General features: G+C 36.8%; 1 protein-coding gene across 10 annotated transcripts in view; it reads right to left on the reverse strand.

Annotated features, from left to right (window-relative positions):
- The window catches only part of CACNA1C (calcium voltage-gated channel subunit alpha1 C), a 970,192-nt gene that overhangs the window by 123,302 nt on the left and 823,583 nt on the right, over window positions 1-23,307 (reverse strand). For all 10 annotated transcript variants that reach the window (XM_074194976.1, XM_074194975.1, XM_074194966.1 and 7 more), the window contains 5 exons: window positions 12,863-13,070; window positions 7,969-8,089; window positions 7,098-7,212; window positions 6,116-6,233; window positions 5,127-5,196 (listed from right to left, as the gene is read on the reverse strand). In XM_074194976.1, the coding sequence (XP_074051077.1) occupies window positions 5,127-5,196; window positions 6,116-6,233; window positions 7,098-7,212; window positions 7,969-8,089; window positions 12,863-13,070 (632 nt within the window). The remainder of the gene's footprint in view (window positions 1-5,126; window positions 5,197-6,115; window positions 6,234-7,097; window positions 7,213-7,968; window positions 8,090-12,862; window positions 13,071-23,307) is intronic.

Genomic DNA, 23,307 nt, shown 5'->3' on the forward strand with positions numbered 1-23,307 from the left:
AAGGAGATGGGAAGTTTAAGAGGCAGACATGGAAGAAAGTGTCTGCAAAGACATTAGCATATAGGATGGAATGCCAGGTAGTTCTGTTTGTCTGAATTAGAGTATGTAAAGAGCAATAAAATGCAAAAATGCCTGGGAAGGAGCCAGATTGTGAAAGTTTTAAATGCCATTTTTATTTCATTCTAAAAGTAATAGGGAACTCTTGAAGGCACTTAAGAAGGGACTAATTTTAGGAAGATTATGATGAAAAAGATATTAAAGGATTCTCTTACAACCAGTGAACCAGGAAGTCAAACTGAGATGCTGATGGGGGCTCTTGGTCACTGTATGATAGCAACTGACACCACACCAGAAAAGTCTAATGACTGGCTGAATAAACCAGAGTACAACTTTGAGGGAAGTAAACCCTGACTGAGAAAAGAATCTGCTGTGAAGGAAGAATTCAACTCCCTATAGCACTTATTAGCTTTCCCCTTTCACCTTTGTCAGAGTAGAGAAAAATGAGGAATAGAAATTCTCCTCCTCCCCTCCTCCATTGGCAATGGAATGACATGCATAGTGGAAGGGAGATTCAAGGCTACTGCTTCCTGAAGCCCAACTGTGCTTGAGGATGGGGTAATTCTGGATTTGAGAATTACAGAGAACATAACCTTCAGGTTTGCTATAGTAAGCTCATGTTCTCATTGACACATATGGTGTAATTGCTGCCAGGAATAGGCACAGGAGAGAGAAATTCCCTCCTCTTTCTCCACTGAAAGTCTAAATGAGAGCTGGCATTGGTTCTATCGGAACAGAGAGGCTTCCTCAATAAAAGGGTAAACTATAAATCCTCATCTTTCTAGCCTATGGTGTGGGTGGCTCTTCCTGATCTAGTCACCAATCTTCTTTGGCATAGTCCCTGGTCATAGAATAATTGAAGACCATTCAAGGATCAACTAGGGGCTTATGATAATACATTTCCAGCAAGGGCCAGATTGTGGAGTCAAAAAATATATGTGTAGTTCCATAGGGAGTGTTCCATTTTAGCAGATAAGGAGGTTCCTTTCATGACCTCTATTATATGAATAAGATAAATAAAACTACAACTCTCTTTTATTTGCCCTGGCAGAGTGCTACACACACTGGAAGAATGGATAAACAGGTATTTCTAAGTAGAGAGTGCGTTATTTTCCCAGTAACTAATTCCAATCCATTGGAATTTAAAGATTAAATAATGAGGGAGCCTCCTAGAACACCAAGACCTTTCATTTCTCAAAGAGAATAGTTGTAGGATAGAGTTGGAAGCACTTTAACTTTTTACTCCCCAGCCTATCTGACTTTCTTTAAAACTGTGTTTGCATGAAACAGTTTGATGCAAAAAAGCTGACAGCCTGAGGCTGTGGAAGAGAAGAGGGGAGGGAGGTTTGAAGGGCAGCTGTGGTCTAGAAGAGGAATATGTAAAGCAGAAGCTGATTTGAAAGGACTTTGGGACCTAAAAGAATTTAAGCAATGGTTTGTGCGTGACTAATAAAGGAAAAAAAATGGTTTGCACTCTACCCACACCTCACTGGATCCATGAAATTCCATCACTTAAATAGCAAGAAGACAGGCTTCTTCCTGAAAAGTCATTGCTTTTCCTCTCCAGTATGGAGGGACACGAGGAGAAGAGCAACTGGGCTCAAAGAGCACTATATCTTTGGAGTAGGAGAGAAGATGGGAACAGCAGGGAAACAAGTGAATGTCTTTGTAAATGTAGTGGAGGATGTGAAGATGGAGGGCAAGGCTCAACTACTGGATTAGAGTCTGGAAAAAAAACGAGAAGAGGATATTAATGGGGGTAAATGTTTGGGTCTGGAACAGTGGTGGGATTCAGGTGGCTTACACTTCAGCAGAACTGATACTTAATCCTATGTTGAATTCGGTGAACATAAAAAGGCACTTGTAATCAGGGTTCTCTCTAAGGTATGGAAATCATAAATTTACATTCCTTACTTTTTTTTAACCTTCATTAGCACAACAGTGTTTTCTAAGTGCCCATAGTAATACTTATTCTATCCATAAGTGAAAAAAATTGTTGGAACTTTGCTTGTAATATTTATTTATTCATTTCTTAAAAGTCATTATACCTTTGATGAAATACTACATTTTAATTCCCTTGTTTTTGGTTACTTCAGTAAACAAAGTGCAACATAAAGAGAAAAAGTGCCAAACAATTAGGGGGTGACAAGCTGTCATTTGTGTCTGAATCCCCCTGAGATATTGAGTGTGCTGGTGTTTCCTGAATGGTGAAACACCTTTGGAAACTGGGATACAACCAAACAGAAATATAGATTTCAAGGATTATCTTATTGCCCATTTTGGAAGCCATGGAAGTAGAAGAAAAAAGAGTTAACACAGGTAGAGAATGAGTTTTGATTCTGCATATGTTCCAACACTGGCTGCTGTGGTCACATGGCTGCTTTCACTCCATATGGATACGTTTGCTTTCTGTGAATAATATCATACAAAATAGTTTTGTGTACCTCTTTTATTGTTCTTATTTGAGTTAAATTCATGAAATATTAAACTACCTTTCAATATATCTTTTTGTATACTTAAAACGGTCATTAGGGCAAAGAGTCAGTTGTTAATTTATTTGAATTCCACTACTGGTCTGGAAGAAGGGAAAGGAGTTATGGATGAATTGGAGAAGAATCAATTTCCAGATAAAATTTTGATGGATCAAATTAAATTCAAGAAGAATCAATTTCCAGATAAAATTTTGGTGGATAAAATTAAATTCAAATAGCCAGACGTTTATTAAGCTCACTTACTATATGCAAGGTAAAATTACTTAATTCTTAAGAATTTTATGAACTAATGGGATGGAGAGGATGGAGTATAGACCTTAAGTTTTCTGGGCTTCATTTGTTTCACATACATAAAGTGAAGAGTATGGAGTAGGGAAATGTTAAGGTCTTTTTTTACTTCTATATCTTATGATCTTTGAATAAAACCTGTGATTCATTCAGCAGAGTGAGGATGGAGAAATGTAATCATTTAGAAATGCTAAAGAAATTGAAAGTATATAGAATTGACCACTTTTTAAGAATTGGAATGGGCTTGTCCTCCATATTTGATGGCTGGCTGCAAATTATTGACTGTCTTTCAGACACAGTAGGAGTGAGGTGGAAAGTGATAAATGCTTACATACATAGATTGGACTCAGGGGTGTGCAGATGTGCTCTAGGAAAAAGTCTATCCTAGTACAACAGTAGGTTAACATGAATTCAATTGATTTGCTTGATTTCAGTTTGCTTCAAAAAAAGGTTTATACTTTTTATCCCCACGTCACTCCTTTTAAAAAAGTGTACTCATTTAATTAGCAAGAAGAGAACCTTCAGTGTGCATATCATAGCTTTTGCCCTCTAGCCCAGACATACTTGGGAAACTACTTAAATTCAAGAGCTCACTGTCCTTGAGGCTTGTAACAGACACGGAGAAGCTCCAGTAGTGGTAAGCACCCTGCAAGGTCTTATGCAGCATCCAAAGATCTGTAATCTTCTCAATATATGCAGCCTCCTTGAGGAAATTCTAGCATAAAGAATTTTAGATCCAGCACTTTTTACCATATGAGTGGCAATATTTTTGAATACGTATGAGAAGAGGTAGAAAACTGTCTTGGGGTAGAGAGATCCAACAGTAATTTTTCTTTTTTAAAAAAATTCTGAACTTAACAAATACTCCATAAGATGAGTATTATCATGTATAAAGTAGAAAATAAAGAGGACTGATCATGAAACTGTGATTCTGTATTATGAATATCTTAGTATTCTTTTTATGCATATCATCAATGCAGCATGATATTTTTAAAGCTGTTCTGGTTGTCTATGTTCCTACAAATCTCAGCAATATCTTTCAACATTGCTTGATAAAAAAGCAGCATTATCCCCTTTAATATAATGGACAGACCTTTTCTTTTCAACTGGTAGCACAGATGAGATAATTTATGGATCCTTATAAAATTGCCACAGGTCTAAGAGGTGTCCATACCCCATTATGTACTAAAATACAGGCTCAAAAATGACAGTATCCTGGTGGAATCTAGGCCTTAGTCTTAAGTATAAATATCATAACAGCCATGTACTTATATGGGGGAATGGCACTCTTCTTTGGTCTAGTTCAGGTGTGACTTCAGATAAGGGTGAGAGGTTTAATATGAATTTTTGTATTGAATTGGCCATCTATCCCAGACTCAAAGCTTTGTTCACTCCTTTCTCCCCTCCCAGCCATACACACTGACTTTCCTCTCCATGAATATATGGAGCAGAATTCTGTTTCTCTGTCAGGGAGCTACCATTAAAATCTCTAGTCATTGTCTCCATGGCAACCAAAAAAAAGGGATAGAGTCAATGTAAAAAGTGGTAAGAGGGATGTCATGAGAGAGAAAAGAAGGAAAATAAGCAGGATGAGTAGAGGTGTAGGAATATCCGTATTGTGTTGTTATTGACTTCAGACTTATAGACCAAACTTAAACAGGAATTCCTATGAATAAGTTTCATTATATTGAATAATTTTGGAGGAAAGTTGAGTAAAATCATGGACCTTTGCCCTTCAGATCTCTTTAGCAAGGAAAATTCTGCTTGCTAGTTTACAAAATAGAATCAGCATAAAATTCAATTTGCAGGAAGTTTTTCTGAGTTGAATTTTTTCCAAGGTGCTTTATAGATCTAAGGTGAGAAGTTTGTTTTTGTATCCAGTAATGGGTACTTCATAGCATACAAAAGAACTGGCCTATTATTATGATTATTATAATATGACATGACATTTTTCCTATAAATATGTATAATATATAGTTTAATATATACTATAATGACACTTTGTATTCATATATTCTTTAGTGATATTGCTTTTTATATCTTATTTACCCTGAGAAGAATCCTTTGAAGAAATCAGGGATCTGTTTTTTTATTTATATTTAAAATTTTTTAAAAATGATACAAGGTGGCCTTGAAAAAGAGAGTTAACAGGTTAAGTGTTACCCTGATATCACTCAGCTAAGCAAAACTATGTCTATTAATCCCTAGTCCAAAGTTATTCCCACTTGGCTTTAGGATATGGAAAATTTTTCCTTCCCACCCCTATTTCCAGGCAATGGGACTGAGTACCTCCAGTTTCTGGGTTGGGATAGGAAACTTTCTCCTCATTTTCAGTGGGTTGTAGGTCATCCACGTTGATCTAAACAATCAAGAGAAAGAAGAGCAATGGATCCAATTAGACAATGTTCCATGGATTTGGACAAATGAGATAGTTATTTAAATTCTCCAATAGAAACTGTATGAGCACTTGACTGAAATAATCAGTGTTGTTTTGCAATTTTTCTACTAAAATACTCAAAACATGATATGGAGGTGACTGAAGCTCACAAATTCTATGCCAAAAGACACAAACTGACATAGATTAAACTAAGCTTGAACTGCTTCCATATGTTTGTTGATTGAGAACTGATGTGGTTGAGGTCAAAAGACTGGCCATGAGGTATGAAATATTTTGACCAAAAGCAACTCATCAAAGTACCTACTAAGGAGTAGAAGGGCTATAGTCAGTGAAGGGACTACCCACATTGGTGAATTCATAGGTCCTTTCTGGAAGTATTGAATTATTTTGTCTTTAACCTGTGGTTTGGATTGATGATTTAATCAGTATGGAGATTTTCCAATGTAGGAGCTCTCTTTACTGATGCAGTTACTGATGAGTAATTTATAGCCTAAGACAGTTGCCTGGGATACTTAGATACTAAGTTATTTGCCCTTGGTTACATAGCTAGTATGTGTCAGAAGCAGGACTAATATCTATGTCTTCCTGATTCCAAGTCCATTCTTCTATCTGCCAGGCTTCAGTGCCTCTCTTGTGTGTCAAGGTCAAATTGCACTCGAATTTCCTTCCCACTTGGTTATTCTAATTCCTCTGCCTTCTATCTAAATACCAGTCACAATTTAAATAAAATCTCTCTTGTACCTTCTTTCTTGTTCCCTTTAATCAAGGTTCTTTAGGCCATTTTGACTGACCTAAGTTGGAAAGATAGAGTCTGGACTCAGTTGCAGTAGGAATACATAACTTTGAACCCCATGGCAAGAAGATAGAGTGCACTACTCACCTTAGTGGTGGGTGGAGACTCCCCATCAGCAGTAATTGACTTCAACTCAATTTTCTCCTCCGTGGTCTCCTCCACAGCTGGTTTTTCCACCTCTTGCTTCTTCTCAGGACTGGCAGTCCTGGTTAACCAACAAGAAGAAGAACACATGAATGTTTGCTTGAGTGATCAGCATAGAAGACCTGACTCTGCCTTGATGAAGGCTAAGGCTATATAACCTATAGGAGTCTGCAGCCCATACATCTGGACTTCCTTTCTTTGTTTCTGTTTATATAATACCATTCTGGGCACCGCTAAACTGATCACTGAAGCTCCAAGGTCCCCAAACCCTTGTCCTCTGGTCACATTCATTTTCTACTTAACTTGGATCTTAACTGGCTTCAGCTGAACAACTCTTTTTAATTTTGTAATATGCTCCTGAGTTGTAGTTGATATGCTGAATTTGCTCAGTACCCAGAAAATGCAGCAGTTACCACCTTCAATCTAAGCTAGATCAATGATGGAATCTAAATCCATGTATTCTATTTTTTGGCCATTTAGGTTAACCAAAAGGGCATGAATTGTTCACTCTTTGTGAGGTGAACTGAGATGTGAACTAAAAAAGCTGTAAAAAGACTCCCGAGTCCTTTGAAGTTGCTGCCCTCCTACACCTACCTGTACTCTCTCTAATGTTTGTGTGGTCTTTTTTAGGCTGAAGATGGGGATAATGGGCTAGAGTTTGGGGGGGCATCTGGGAAATGCAACTCCCTTGTGGAGAGCATAGCAGGAATTCAATGAGGGGAGTGACTGCTCAGAAATTAGGAATAGTTCCACTGGTTATAGAAAGTCAATATTCCTAGAGCTTTTATTGGATAAAGAGAAAACCATAAGTCAGAGCCCAGTCTCCTCTGCTGTCATCTGAGAAATGGCAGAAACTGCCTTCCAAGATCTGTAATCTCAAAAGTACTGTGCCTGGCTTTCTCTTGCCACTTAATTAGAGGGTTACCTAGCTAGTTTCTTCCTCTCTTTTTCCTCCTCCTCTTCTTTCTGGGCAGATGTGAGGCTTTCAGCATCGGCCAGATTGTCCACAGCAATGGCCAAGAATACATTCAGTAGGATGTCTGTTTTTGTTCATTAGTGAAAGAAATAATAAGAATTGGAATTCTTGGCAGGTAGAAACTAGGATAGTAGCTAGGGAGCAATGTGATTCTCACCATGCTATAGTTGTTGAACACAGAAAGCCTGTGATAACATCCTTAATGATTTCCAAGTGATACAAACCCCAGTTAAACCTGCCTTGACAAAGAGCTATAAGGTCTCTGTCCACTTTGAAAGACCGCAATTTACTACTCTGCCCAATTTATATTTATATCTACCTTGACAATTTATATTTATACCTACCTTGATGAAACCTAAGGTATATCTATTTATACCATATATACATATATATATATATTTATATATATACACACACACACATATAAGGTATATCTGTATCTATATCTATATGAATATACTTTAATCATTTAGTCTCAATATTGGTTGTCCAATTGGCTGCTGCTGATGCAGTGTATAGAATATTGGACTTGGAATCTAGAAGACCTGTTTGAATTCTGTCTCAGACAACATTTCTAAGCCTTAGTCTCCTTATCTACAAAACGATAATAGCATCTGCCTCACAGAATTGTTGTGAGAATAGAAGGAGATCTTATATTTGAAGTGGTGCTTTACAAATCTTAAAACTCTCTATAAATGTTAGCTATTTTTTTTCTTTATTGAGATGACTGGCCCTAACTGCAAACAGTCCTGGGCAGGGCAATGTGAAAGGGTTTGAGGAACAGGGAGAGTGGAATTACATAAGCAACAGCAAAGGATACAGTTTCCACAGATGAAAAGGATGATGAAGTAAATACAGACTAACATTCCTGGAAAAGAGGGTCCTCCATAAGCCATGATCCCATCATACATCACTGAATTCCAGTCTTCCCCAGTCAGGATCTGATTGATACATTCCAACCAACAAAGGAGAGACATATCGTTAGACTGCACAGAGCAAACTCACAATCATTACCCTACCCTCAATTTTTGCCTTTATATTGCACCTCTGCCCTGACTGCAAAATATTTATCCAGTCATTGAGAAGCTATCCAAGGAGGAAATGGGGGTAGGAATGGATGACAAGTCCTTATAGAATATCAAGAAGTCAAAGTTCTATGTTTTATATGCCTGGACCTAGTCATAGGTGACTATTTTTATGCAAAGATTTAAAGAACACCCTAATGTTTTCCTTGCCCACGAAGAATTTTCACATTGCCTGTCCCAAATGTTCATAATTAGAACTTTTAATACTGGGACCAAGCTATACTGATCAAGGGCAGGCAATGCTCTATTCCCTTGGCAGGATGGTTTTTCTGCAGCATTCTTTTTTTATTTTTTGCAAGGCAACGGGAATATGTGATTATTAAGTAAGTATTAAGTGTCTGTGGTCGGATTTGAACTCAGGTCCTTCTGACTCTAAGGCTGGTGCTCCATCCACTGTGCTACCTAGCTGCCCTTTCTGTAGCATTATTAAGGGAAGATTGGTTTGCCCACTCCCTGCAGCTGACTGGTATTCTACCCTTCATTTTTCCAGTTGGTATTCCCTGACTAGGGCCTAGGGCATTGGTTAGTGGCCAGCATGCAATTGATTTATCTGAGACAACTGAGTTCCATTGTGAACTCCCACTTTGGATTTGGTTATGGATGCCAGTTCAGCTAAACATAGTAAATCATTTTGGGAGTTAAATAGCAGAGACAAAGATTTAATATAGCTTTGTTTGACCACAAATAGAAAACCAAAGGTAGCAGCTCCATTCTATACCTGAACTATCAACAATCTTCTTCTTATTAGCCCCTAACATCAGTTGTTGACATGTCCCAAAGCTAGAATTATGAAGGAAGGAAAAGTCTAATGTTATACCAAAGAAACATCATTCCTTCTTTGTAAAGTGAATAATGTTTTCTAACCCATCAAGGACAGTATTTCTGGGATTTATATCTCCTGTACAATTATTGTGAAATTCTGTAAAATCGCTTTTGTCTCTGAATAACAAACTTTTTCTCTTGATATTTTCTCCATTCTCTATAATCTTACATTTCTGAAGCACTGAAGGACTCAAAGCAACTTCATGTATAGCTTTTTACCTATTCTCACCAAATACCTGTGAAGGACAAGGCAGGATATGTATTTTACAAATGAGGCAACCCAGACCTTTCTGGGTCACGAATTAAAGTGCTTGAATGATGGCCTCTTAGCTAGAGATGGAGTGCATTTAACAGGTAGTGGTAAAAATTGTATTTAAATCTAATCAAAAGGGTTTTAAAATTAAAAGGAAGGGGGAAGGGAAAACTGCATATGCATATTTACCAAGCTAGATACTAGAGTGAAATGTTATAATAAATAAAGAACAGTATAGAGACACAGAAATTCACAGAAGACAAATTCTGAGAAGGGAGTCAATAATAAAACACATGTATATGAAATACACAAACTGTGGATAACAAAAATATATCTCATCTTTGTATCTGGACTTCTGGTGGATAAGTTCTTCAATAGTAGAGTCAATATTAGAGGTTCAAAAGCAAATAATTTGACTTTATAGATATCCCTAAAACTTGGTGGGGTAAGAGAGGGAGATGGTACCCATGACCAAAATAATTAAAACAAAGAGTATAAATAAAAAAGAGGGTGGTGGAGAAACATATATTTTTAAAAAATCCTCCCATGGAGAATTTCAGGAACGAGAAGCATGATAGAGCACTTAGATGAAGTTGAATCGAGGTTGAAAGAGAATAAAACTATCCTATTGTCATCAGAATATACTGAGACAGTATAATAATGTCTGAACAGAAGGATGATATAGTAGTGGTGAATGAAAGGTGAACTCTGTCCTTATCTCAGTCTTTCTCTGTCTCTGTCTTTCCTTCCCTCATTCCCTCCCTCTATCTCTCCTTTTTTTCTTCCCTGCCTCCTTTTCTCCTAAAGGCAAATAAAGTAATTATTTATTGTCTTGCCTTAAAGACATCCTTCAAAAAAGGTGGAGACTTAACAAAGTTAATGGCTATTCAGGGTCTTATTCTTACAAATAAGAAAGAATTGATCGCTTGAGCAAAAATAATGGGAAGGTGGAGGGGAAGTCATCTTAGAATTTGTGTTTGGGGAGAAGAGGAATTTCAGGTTTGATTAGATATGCACCATAAATTTAAGAAGTTCATGTTTCAAAAGATCCACAGACAAGATAGACCTCAGATTCTATTGGGAGTCTGCTTGGGAAGGATGGAAAACTCTGAAATCTTGATGACTAGAATAAATGATTTGAATAACAAAAGGGGTTTTTATCTAAAAGAGATCAGTGTAGATGTTTGGTAAATTCACAGAGCACCTTAAATTATAAAAAATATAAAAATATATTATAAATTATATTAAAAAAAACTTGTGTCATGGTCCTTTAAAAATAGCATCAGGGGACAGCCAGGTGGCATAGTGGAAATGGTTAGGGACTTTCACCAAATTTTTCCCTGTACACACACACACACACACACACACACACACACACACACAGACAATTCTTCTAAAATATATTTCTTCAGAAACATAATTTTTGTGTATAGACTGTCTTTCATTTTTTTCTATTGTGGGCACAATACCTACCTCCTCCACATCACACAAGGTCACCAATCCCACAAAAACAGTTATTTGACTCATACATTAGAGGAATATTATTTAATTTTCTTAAATTTCAGTAAAGCATTGGAAAAACTCATACTTTTCTTGTAGTTGATGTGCCTTAGTCAATAATTATACAATATAAGTGGATTTAGAATTGAGTGAGGGGCTGGACCTAGAGCATTGTGGCTTACCCAGGGAATTTCTCCTTGATGCTGGATTGTTGGATGAAGATATAGATAACCATACTCGTAAGATTTGTAAATGGTGCAATACCATTTACAAAGGGAAACTTAGTACTTTGCATGTCAGAATCTGGGGCCAAGAATATATCTCAATCAGCTAGTAAGATGAAATTTAATAGTAATAAATATAATGTCTGATATTCAATCAAGTTCCAAAAAAACAGCACCACAAACACCAGGTAGGGGAGATGGCTACATTTTTGTTTCTGAAAAAGACATGAGGACTTTCAGGGGATCAATATGACACACAATGTCATATGGAAATCAAAAAAAGCTAATGCTATTTTATATTACATAGAGAGGCATATCAGAAGGAAATGACAATTATGCTTTACTCTACCCTAGACAGACCATTCTGGCCATCACATTTTTAAGAGAGATATCAACAAGCTATTCACTAGAGGTTTTTAAGCAAAGGTTGGATCATTGGAGAAGGAATCTTTTTCAGTATTAGTTAGACTAGATGATCCTTTCCCATTCTGCAATTCTATGATTCTATGACTCCATGAAAAGAGGGACTAAGACTTATCTAAACTTTGTAGAACCTAATATTATGCTCTGTCCACACACAGTAATCAGATAAATAACTGTTGAATTGAACTGATCAGCATGGTATATGGTAGAAACTGTTTTGTATTTGGAATAAGAAAATCTGGGTTTGAATTTTTGAAGTATCAATTTCCTCATCTATAAAATGAGAGCTTCAGTAGATGACCTCTATAATACAATTCATGTGCAAGTCAGGATATCAACCTTGTGATGTCATTTGTCCTCCTTGAGATTGAAGGATGAACAAAAACATCAATCTCTTCTACCTCTAAAGTCCTATGAAACCACTATCCTTTGGACTGATGAAAGAAGAAGGTAAGAGACATACAGAAGACACTGGGTGCCTGAATTAGTAGAACATGTTCAGAACATAATTAGAATGTCTTGCCTTAACCTGATGCACCTCAGAATTATGAGCCTGTTAAGGTACTCGGGTTATTTATCTTATATTCATTGTTTTTCATTTCTTATAGGTCTCTATTAACCAATGGATTGACATAAAGCAAAATTCATGGATCACTTAGAAATTGTAGGTGATATTTTCTAACGTCTGAAGATCCTTTTCAGGGGGAGTCTTTGGATCCTTTCTCCAACAATGAGCTATTTCCAGTCAAATTTCAATCTGGAAGAAGAATGGAGTACATGCCAACTACACAGTATAGAAGTAGAAAAATGAATGAAAAAGAATATTGATGGGAACTTACAGGCAAAGTCTAAAAACCTATGTCATGCTACTTGGTGCATTGGAATTAATTTAGATAGAATCACTAAATTTAGTTGGTTGTATTGCCATTCACTGTTAAGTTTTTTTTTTTTTAGTTTTTTTTTGCAAGGCAAATGGGGTTAAGTGGCTTGCCCAAGGCCACACAGCTAGGTAATTATTAAGTGTCTGAAACCGGATTTGAACCCAGATACTCCTGACCCCAGGGCCGGTGCTTTATCCACTACGCCACTTAGCTGCCCCCACTGTTAAGTTTTTAATAAAACATTTGCTATATAACATTTGATTGTAAGCTCAACCTCCCCCCTCCCCAAATCCGAAGACTTAAAAGAATTTTGGAAAGATACCTCCATCCAGTCCCTTGTTTCTAGGTGGGATACAGATGATCTTGATCTCCTAGTGTTTTTCCTTCCTTTCCAAAGTTTTAGACTCAGACTAGCCTTATTACAGGGTGGGGTTCTCCAGGGGAAGGGTTCTTGGTACTATTTGCCCTTCCTATCATTGCCTACTGACTCTTCCCTGCTTTAATCTCAGTAGATGAGGGTCTGTACCTGAAACACAGTGAGAAGAGACTGAGGAAAATTATCAAATGTGCTCCTTCGGGTCTGCATCTCATCAAAGTTGAACTTTCCACCAAAGAGCTGCATCCCCAGGAGAGAGAAGATGATGATGAAGAGAAAAAGGAGCAGCAGGAGTGAAGCAATTGATCGCACTGAATTCAATAATGAAGCTACCAGGTTGCTCAAGGAGTTCCAATACCTAAGGATAAAGAAAAGAGAAGTTAAGATCTTTCTTCTTTTGCCTCCCCTAACCCTTGTCTAACATCACCCTCCTCACTCCAGGTTTTGATTAGGGCAGGTGCATAAATAATAATTTTGGCAGATATCGTGGAGGTCATGAGAAAATCTGTAATATATATATATATATATGCACATATATGTGCATATATATATATATGCATACACACATATTTACATCTTTAAAAGAGAGATAGCCCCTCCTCTCCAGGAGCTTACATTCCAAAAGGGGAAGACAATATATATGAAGGATAACTACTAGGAAAGCATAATAGATTACCTGGGTTCATATTCTTGCTTTGCCACACTACCTGTGTGATCTGGGGCAAAACATTTAGCATCTCAGGGTCTTATTTTCTTCATAAGAAAAATGAGTTAGTTGGATTAGATAAACTGTAAGGACTCCTCTAGCTCTCTATTTTGCCAGCTGGTTAAAACATGGTACTAAGGCATTCAAGGACTCTGGAACTATGGTTGTAGAATGTATTTCTTAGCCCAGTCTGTTGCCTCAAAAATATGTGCTACTGGTCACATGAACACAAGGGAGAATGTATGGATTAGCATTATAAGTCTATCTACCTCAATTTCCTCAGTTGTTACAAAATGAATATAACATCACCTACCTTCTAGGGTTTTTGTGGGGATCAAATGAGATACTATTTGTAAAGTGCTTAACATAGTACCTGAAATACACTAGGTACTATATAAATGTTTATTCTTTTCTCTCCTCCCATACTATAATGAAAAAGAAATGAAGCAGAGGGCTTTTTAAAAGGTCAACATCATGTACACTAGAAATGAAGCTCAGCACAAAGAACAACATATATTTTTGGGGTGGGTGGGATTAAATTCTACCCTGACTCAAGGCAGGGCTGTGAAGAATAAAATGTGGGGAGAGGTGGAAGTCCTGATTTTCCTATACTCACTGCCCTTCATTGTACTGTCTTCTCTTCAGATTATGGACAATGGCTTCCTTTATCTAGAATTTGTATTAATAGCCAGATTGATTGCTGAAGCCTAAAGCAGATGAACTAGGAGTATTGGCTAATAGAATTAGAGTTGGAAAGTATTATTGAATGCTCCCCTCCTCCACTTTACAGATGAGGAAATTAAGGCAAAGAGAAGTAAACTGACTTGTCTAGTCATCTAGTAAATGCCTGAGATGGTTTTGGACCCAGGTCTTTCTGACTCCAAGTTGTTTCTGTGAACTCCCTCTTTGGAGCCTAGCACAATCTTGAATTGAGCCTCATCATTGGCTCAACAAAGGATAATAAGGCTAGATCTGGCAAAAGAGCTCTTAGTCTAGAAAAATATCCTCTGTCCCCCATTCCTATTACTCTGCCATCCCAGGCACCCTACCTTTTGCCTCTCCTCAATCCATTATGTTTGCTTAGCTCCCCCTGAAGCCATCCCTGTCCATTACTTATAGGTGGTAATTTGCTTTTGCTGCTTCAATGAACAACATGCTAAATGTCCTCATTACAACCCTCCCAGCTGCTCAGTCAGCCCTGGCACCTCTCTCTAGAGTGCATAGCTCCATATTCAGTGACAGGAACAGATGGGCAACAGTTTGGGTTTAAAACATAAACTAGCTCACAGCATGGAGCTCTCTCTTCTGTCTTGACCCTTCCTCAACTGGGGGCCCCTCAACTTTCTTCCTTGTTTCATTTCCACATCTCAGTGCTGCAGTTTGCTATTCGCATTGTTTTAATTTGTGAGTTTTTTTTCCTTTTGTATCTTGTTTTGTAAATGTTTTTAGGACTTTTTCATGAGTCATTCGTTTCCCAATGAAATCATAGGCTTTCTAGGGAGGCAGTGTGGAAAGCTCAGATTTGAAGTCAGTGGATCTGGGTTCAAACCCCCAACTCCTATAATAGTGTGACCTTGGGCAAATTATCTGTTTCTGTGTCTGTTTCTTCATAAGTAAAATAAGAGTTTCAGGCATGTCTTCATGTTTTCATGATTCTATTTGGAGTTTTCTTGACAAAAATACTGGAGTGGTGTGTCATTTCCTTCTCCAGGAAGGAATAAATATGAGGAAAGTGAAGAAAATAGAGTTAAGTTACTTAGAGTCATATAACTAATAAGTGTCTGAGAGTAGATTTGAACTCTGATCTTCCTGGTTTCAGGCCTGGTCCTCTCTCCACTACATTATTTGTGACTATAGAGACATTATTTGGGAAGATTCAGAGAATGAGAGATGCTATGACATGGATGATAAGAATTTGAATCCAGTCCCTTGACTGCAAATTCAGGGTTCTTGCTACTACACTGTGATATCTGCTCTGATGTTCCCTTACTAGCATTAGCAGGCTCTTCTTGACAACAGTACCTTTAAAAAGCAGCTATTATTTCTATAGCACTCTTAAGTTTACAAAAGTTACTCTCACAACTCTGAAGTTGGTAACTAATATTTGCAAACAATTTGGTTTAACTGAAACAGAACACCATAGGCAAGAGTGGGATTCCCTGGAGGCCAGGCCAGTTTATACTTCATCTGGGGGGGGTGACCTGCACTTTTTACTTTTTTAGATCGGGAGAGAAGAGGCTATGGTGTTTAGCCTATTCAAACCCAGATTGATATTTGGCACCTTGAGGATTCTCTCAACATGTTAAACGGAGATTGTTCAACTTTAATTGTGAGAAAGATGAGGAATATAGAGCAGGCTACAACTTCATAACAACAACAACAAACAACAGCAACAACTCAAACAGCAAATTGGGAATATAGAGTTATTGAAATTCTGCAAAGTAGCTTGAACAGACCAATAGGATTCAGGTAAGAAAAGCTAGGTTTGGGGGCATGGTGCTCCCTTGACACTATTGGTTGGAGCAGGTGAAGAGATTCAGTCTTCATAATTTAGTGAGCAGTAGAAGGCATAAATGCACACTTGTGAGGTAGATGCCACATAGGCTAACAGAATTTCCAACTTAATTATAGAAAATCTTCCTGATTCCCATTTTCAAGTACTTGATGCTTCTTGTTTCCTTCTCTTTAGTGTTGGAAGAGCAGATTCTGTTGTTTTTTTTTTTTTTGGTGACTGTTATTGCCTATGGATGACCTTCAGAAGGTCCACAGTCCATCATATTTTCTTTGCTAAAAGGGTAATTAGTGAGTGTTAAAAGATTATGGACTTGAATCTCTGGGCTTGGCAGGGAGAGGTCTTATCCATGTAGCCTCTGGCCCTCAGACATATAGTGGAAGGGCAAAGGATTTTCCTGAAGAGAACTACCCACTTGAGGAGCATCTTGATCAAACTTCTTGGAGAAAGGTGGAAGAACTCTTGAACAATGTTGAATCTCTGAATTAAACAGGAACCAGAGTAGACAAAGAAAGAGTAAAGACAAAGGGAAGCAAAGTTAGAACTTAACCTCCCTTAGTTATTAGATTTACAAGGAGAGGTATTATAATATCTACTAATTGAACATGTCTATATAAAAATTCTGGGTCATGGAATAATCATAATTATTATAAAAGAGTAATAATAATTAATATTATGCATGTAATTTGATACATATATTACCACTAAAACACTATATTTAAGAGGCTCTTTATAATATCAAAAGTATTTTAATGTTAAATATTTGAATTATCCTTTGAACTGTAATTTTTATCCTTCAGTTATTTTGAATTTTCTTTTGGTGCATCTGTTTATATGTTAGATCTCTCAGAAGAATTTTGTATTTTTGCCTTTCTATTCCTAGTATCTAGCACAGTTGGGATAGCTAGGTGGTGAAGTGGATAGTCAGGAAGACCTGAGTTCAGATACAATCTCAGACATTAGCTGTGTGACCCTGTGTGAGTAACTTAACCCTATTTGTCTCAGTTTCTCAACTGTAAAATGAACTTGAGAATGAAATGGCAAACCAGTCCAATATCTTTGCCAAGGAAACCTCAAATTGGGTAATAAAGAATCAGACATGAATGAAATGATTAAACAACAATCTAGGACAATGATCTATCCATGTTTGCAAATATTTGTTGAATTGTACTGAAGAGAAACTAATAAGGAGGAAATTGTGAAAGCATATTAAGACCTACCCCTTCCCCATTCCCTATTTAAGTTAGATATTACAAAATGATGTTAGAGAAGTTCTTCATTCTAATTAGATCATGGTCTAATCTGAATTTTTCTAATCTTTCTTTAATTATCAGTTCAAACCAATGTCATGCATTGAAATATTTTTCATTATTTGTACTGAAGGCCTAACCAGTGACTACAGAGATAGGTCATTTCAGCCCAGTAAAGACTCTATGAAGTGATTAGAGTAAAAATTAGGCAAGGAGAAAGAAGAAAAGAAGAAGCTTTTACTAATTAATTAAGAAAAGCATCTCTTGAATTCTCCTTTGGCTAAGAAATAGGAAAAAACCCCTTACAGGGAATAGTTAAAGAGGGTTAGAATGGTTCTAAGAGAATGATTCTCCAGGATCTATTGAACGTTGTATCTATTGTTCCTAGATTTTGTCCTCATGTTTAATCTTGATTCCAGGATTTTGACTTTGTGCATGAATTCTATAAATAATATGTAGGAAAATTGATTTGGGCAGAGAGGTTTTTAAAGGTAAGATGGTTTTTTGTGCCTTTGGATTTTCTCTCTAGGAAGAGATGCTTCAAATTATTTAATAATAAAGTTGCCTCTGGTATATTTTTGTCCAAAACAAAAATTACTGATTTTTTTACTCTTTTATAATGCTAAAGGCACCTCAGTACCTAACTGAAGCTGTCTTCTTGATATAAAAATAATGAAAGGGCATTAAAAATGAGAATTTTGTGGTTAGAATTGGCATCTGTCCAAAGTGCTTGATATCAGGAACAAATACCAAAATATGTCAAACTTCTTGGAGATCTTGAGCAATTATTGCTCAGTTAATGAGAATACAATACAATAACTGTGGCTTTCAGCTCTTTAAAGGTTTCCCTTACCTGCGAGGTAAATTAGGTTATTTCCTACTTTTGCCTGAAATATTGAGGTTAAAAAAAAACAAAAACATACCTTCATCTCATGTCTCTCTCCATGACTCCAAATCCTGATATTTCATTTTTTGCATTTGAAACTTTACTTTAAAATGTAGTTTACCTACTCAACTATTTCATGTTAACAGGATCTTAACTTTCCTTTTATATTTTCTCTTTTTTTTACCCTCCAGCCCTTCCATAGATCTCTCCACTCCTTTTCTTGACCTTTTCCATTTTGTATTTTTTCCTCTTTCTCCCTTGTTTTAAGTCACCATCTGTTTGTGGAAGCTTTTATCTTTGCTTGTTAGTTTCCCCTTGGGGAGGTCTGTTGCTGGATTTTAGACTTTTAACTTACTCTCCTTTGGGGCCCAGGGATTTCTTTCTTCTCTCCTGAAATACAAAATGACCCAAGTCTTCTCTGGGTTGAATCTTTCATCTAGTTATAACTGTATGTACCTCAAATAGCTTAAAGCCAGGGACCTTTAAGCTTTAAGTGACAGAGAGATCACTGCATTAGATAGAAATAATTAAAGATGCCATTAAAATGGCATCAGTCTTTGGGTGCCTCACAAACTTTGCTTACTTTTCCTCTTCTTTGCTCCATTAAGGATTGTGATTAATTTTCTGCTTCTCTGATTATTTTGTTTTCACTTCCATGCAATTTATGTCCTTATATCATGCAAGGGTTAGTGACTCTTCTTATTATCCTGAATCCATTCAATTATCTTCAGATCATCACATTATCTTCAGAAGTAAATGTGTGATCTGGTTGTGTATTTTTCCATCTGTGTTTGAAAGTATATAACTGGGGATGGGCATGAAGACCAGGCTTGTGATTTCACTGTTATAGGCACTCCTAGATGAGGAAATTTCCTCTACTGATGCAACTTGGCACCTTTACTGAAATTTGTTGTTTTAGTGTGAATTGAGAAATCAAATGATTTGCCTAGGATTACACAGCCAGTAAGTGTCAGAGGGGAGGTATGAACTTAAGTTGTCCTTCTAAGGCTGGTTACTTATCCATTAGCCACTCTTCTTCTCAACGCATACTGATCATGCATGAACTTTCTTGTAATGAATATTATTTCCAGGTGAGAGTATGTTCAATTCACCTTAATCAACAGTAAGTATTGTTGATCTCAGCTTTGCCCTTAACATGAAATGAAAATTAAGATTCATGTCTACTCCTTCAACTGAATATAGAATGTATTGATGTGATCTTTTATTGTAAAAATGAAAGTAGTGGGTTGGCAAGGATATGGAAAAAATGAAACAAGAAAAAATGTCTTCCTTCAGGTATATTGGCCACTGGGGCAAAAGGAGGATAACAGATCCATAACTAAGAATTCTGTCAATTGAAGTAAATTCTATTAGAGAAGGGGGATGAAGAAAATTGCCCAAGGTAGGTGCAGTCATAATAGGGGAGTTTCCCATTTCACAGAGAAAGCAATCTGCCACCTCCACTAACAACTGAGGGGAGACATAGAGAGGGCTCAAAATCTCAAGGGTGATGCAATAGGTTTCCAGGCTGAGGACTGGAGAACTACAGAGGACTGACTCTGGGTCAAAGTGCCACTTGTTCCATCCAAATTATAGGTCTTTCCACAAAGATAGCTCAGTTATTTTTCTTCCACATTGAGGCTAAAATCATGTTGAGTCAAGCTTAAAATATATTTTTTTTTTGTCAAGCTATATTAGCCCAATTTAGTTCATGGGCATTATTGAGAGTAACAGATGAGAATGTCTGAGATCAGAGGTATATCAGAAAAGGGAAACAAAGTTAGTAGGTTTTGGTATAGCCAGATATAAATCACAATGAATCCAATTTTACCAGATAACTTTACATCATTATAGAAAGACATATGTCTTTTTGTACACATGTAGATTTGTAGTTGGCAAGGCATGTATTATATCTATCAGGTGTCAAATGTGAGCAGGAACTTTTTTTCTCCATATTCTATAGTTTCTCACTCTAAAGTACCACATGACTTGTGGTTGTTTGGTAAATATCAACTCAATTAAAGTCCAAGGAAGAGAAGGAAGGAGAAAGGCTCAGATCTTAAGTATATAAAGAAATATTTCATGAGCCTGAATAGTAGTACTCCATTTTTTTTTCAAGGCAAATGGGGTTAAGTGGCTTGCCCAAGGCCACACAGCTAGGTAATTATTAAGTGTCAGTGACGGGATTTGAACCCAGGTACTCCTGACTCCAGGGCCGGTGCTTTATCCACTGCGCCACCTAGCTGCCCCAAGTAGTACTCCTTTTAATAGAATTGAGAAGTGAATTAATTTGCAACAGGAGAGGATTTTATTTGTTTATTTATTTAAGGCAATGGGGTTAAGAGAGGCTTGCCTAAGGTCACACAGCTAGGCAATTATTGAGTGTCTGAGGCCATATTTGAACTCAGGTTCTCTTGACTCCAGGGCAGGGACTCTATCCATTATACCACCTAGCTGCCCCAACAGGAGAAGCTTGGTGAAACATTTTGGAAGTACTTCTTTGCTTGTAGGGATGTCTGTCACTGAAATACATTTTCAAGGAGCATGAAATCTTTTTTTATTATAATATATAACCTATAATTTATAACAAATCATAATTAAAATTTATATTTACATATTAGATTTGTTATATAATATAAATATACATAACACATAAGCTATATCATTTATAATTATAAGTTATATGACTAAAATTTATAATTATACAGTTTAATAATAGAAATCTTTTTTAAGAAGGGTTGTGATGATTTGAGTGCACCCCACTCCTGTTTCAATTCCATAGTTATTATGCACCTACTATGTGTATCTATCTCACTATGGTAAGTGCTGGACAAACAAAAAAATGGTTCATTTCTTAAGGAGCTTACATTCTTCTGGAATGGGTAGGAGCCTGGCATGGAGGAAGTAAATAATAAAAGTGTTTGCAGGCTGACCCAAGAGAAGAAGCCTATTCAGTGGGCTATATTGGGAGAGGACAAAGGTTTCCTCCCTCCTCTTCCCTTCCTCTGTATCTTTGTCTCTGATTTCTGCCCACATGCTCTATTTCCTTTTCACTCAAGGATATCACTTAGGACTTTCCTTAGACTTCTAGAAAGGAAACAGGAGAAGGGATTTATCTTCTCTTGCCTCATAGCAGCTAAGGTGACCATAAGCACATGGCAGTGAGAACATGTGCTTACCTAGATGAGCCTGAGACTCAGATCTCAAGATCTCAAGCTCCCTCTTTTATTTTATATTTCTTTCTGTGAGTCAGGTTATAAATAGTAGTCCTGAGAGATGACTGTTTTTCCAACCTTACTGGTTATCTTTAGCTCCATAGGTAGGGAGTATTTAAGCCAGTACCACCTGTCCATTGGGAGGTATTTCCTGCTACTATACTACTTCTCAAATGAGAAAATGAATGACTATCAGGAGAAATCATCTGCATTGAAAAGGACTAAGGAGGGTGCTGCAATTTAAAGGACTCAGAAAGTCAATCTCTAGCTGACTAACAAATCTATATTCTTGTGAGTTTCCCAGGAAGACAGGTTAGAGGTGAAAATGAATAACTTTCACAGTCCCACAAAGTTGTTTATACTTCCTGGACGAAGATAAAACGATTATTGTTTTATGTTTTAAGTGTGTGTTTATACAAGATTAGGAACTATTTTGTGTTTTAAGTATTTCTTTTGTAGTAGAGTAAATAAATGATTGTCCCATACTAAATATTGATATCTACTTTGTGTATTAGATACATTTTCTAAAAGGGATTTTGTTAATCTCTTTTAGGGGAGACCTAACTTATGAACCATACCCAGTCTTTATTTGAGAGTTTTTACCTGGAACTCTAGGGTAGAGGCATAAAAAGTCAGAGAGTAGCAGAAAAGTCTCTCTCTTTGGAGGTCAGGCTCCTTTAAGACTAAATTTGGTTTGTTTGAACCTATAGCTGGAGGCTTTTGGTGGGAAATAATGTACCAAGTTAGAGAATGACACATTAGATAAAACACTAAGGACTCTTTAATTATCCTATACTCCCTGGGAAAAGTCTCTACAAGTTTATATAAATTGTAGTTATCACAAAAGAATGACTAATTCTATTTTACTTCTGGGTTCAGGAAAATTTTTAATTTTGAAGGCTTATGACTTAAATAATGGGGTTAAATGAATTGCCCAAGGTCACACAGCTAGGTTATTATTAAGTGTCTGAGGTCGAATTTGAACTCAGGTACTCCTGACTCCAGGTTGTGTGCTCTATTCACTACGCCAGCTAGCTGTCCCAAATCAGACATTCTTGGAAAAAAAGAAGTCTACTTGCTAGCTACTGGCATATTATCTTGAATAGATTTAACATTCTCTATATTTCTAATCACCAATTTATTTACAAGGCAAAATAATTGCCTTGGAATGTTTTAAAGTATGTTTAATAAAATTAGAAGTTTTCCAGTGAAGCACCATTTGATTAGGGAATCATATGAGGCAGTCTGGTATTTTGGATAGAGAGCTAGCCTTGGCTTCAGAAAGAGTTGGTTTTAAGTACTATTTTTGCCACATAGCGTTACCCTGGGCAAATCATTACGTCCTTCTTGGTGCTTTGTTTCCTCACAGGGAGCCCCTTACAAAGATAAAATCACAGTTTCTGTCTTAAAATAGGTAATTATGTAAAACGCTGTGTGTGTGTGTGTGTGTGTGTGTGTGTGTGTGTGTGTGTGTGCGCGCGTGTGTGTGCATGCACGCTCAATATTACAGGGTGTTTCAATAGTTTTGTAAAGTGATAAGATACTGAAGCTTAAAATTACACTAAGATTTTTGAGACCAATCCATATGATGTATAGTCTCTCTCTCTATAATATATATCTATATTTGTATATGTTTCTTTCTATCTCTTGATGTACAATATATGTATGTACATGCATATTTAATAAAGGAGATATTTAGATTCAGGTCTTTTGAATCCAAATGCAAAATTTGCTTGTTTTTTTCCTATCAATGTCTTTTTGCATAAATACTCATTGATACTTAGAGGGTCTAGAGAATCAGGTAATGAAAGACCATAGTTATAGCTTCGTAAGTCCATAAAAATTGCTATCTGCACAGTCCCAGCAAAGGGGCTCTACTGGGAATTTTGTTTATTAAATAATTTTTTAAAATTGCTTTTTAATAATGGTAAGGTCAACTGGTAGAGTGAATAGACAAGATCTTAAGTCAAGTAGACCTGGCTTGAAGATCCTCCTGACACATGGTTTTATGTGATTCTGGACAAAT

The sequence above is a fragment of the Macrotis lagotis genome, chromosome 7, assembly GCF_037893015.1.
Source record: "Macrotis lagotis isolate mMagLag1 chromosome 7, bilby.v1.9.chrom.fasta, whole genome shotgun sequence".
Classification (NCBI taxonomy): domain Eukaryota; kingdom Metazoa; phylum Chordata; class Mammalia; order Peramelemorphia; family Peramelidae; genus Macrotis; species Macrotis lagotis.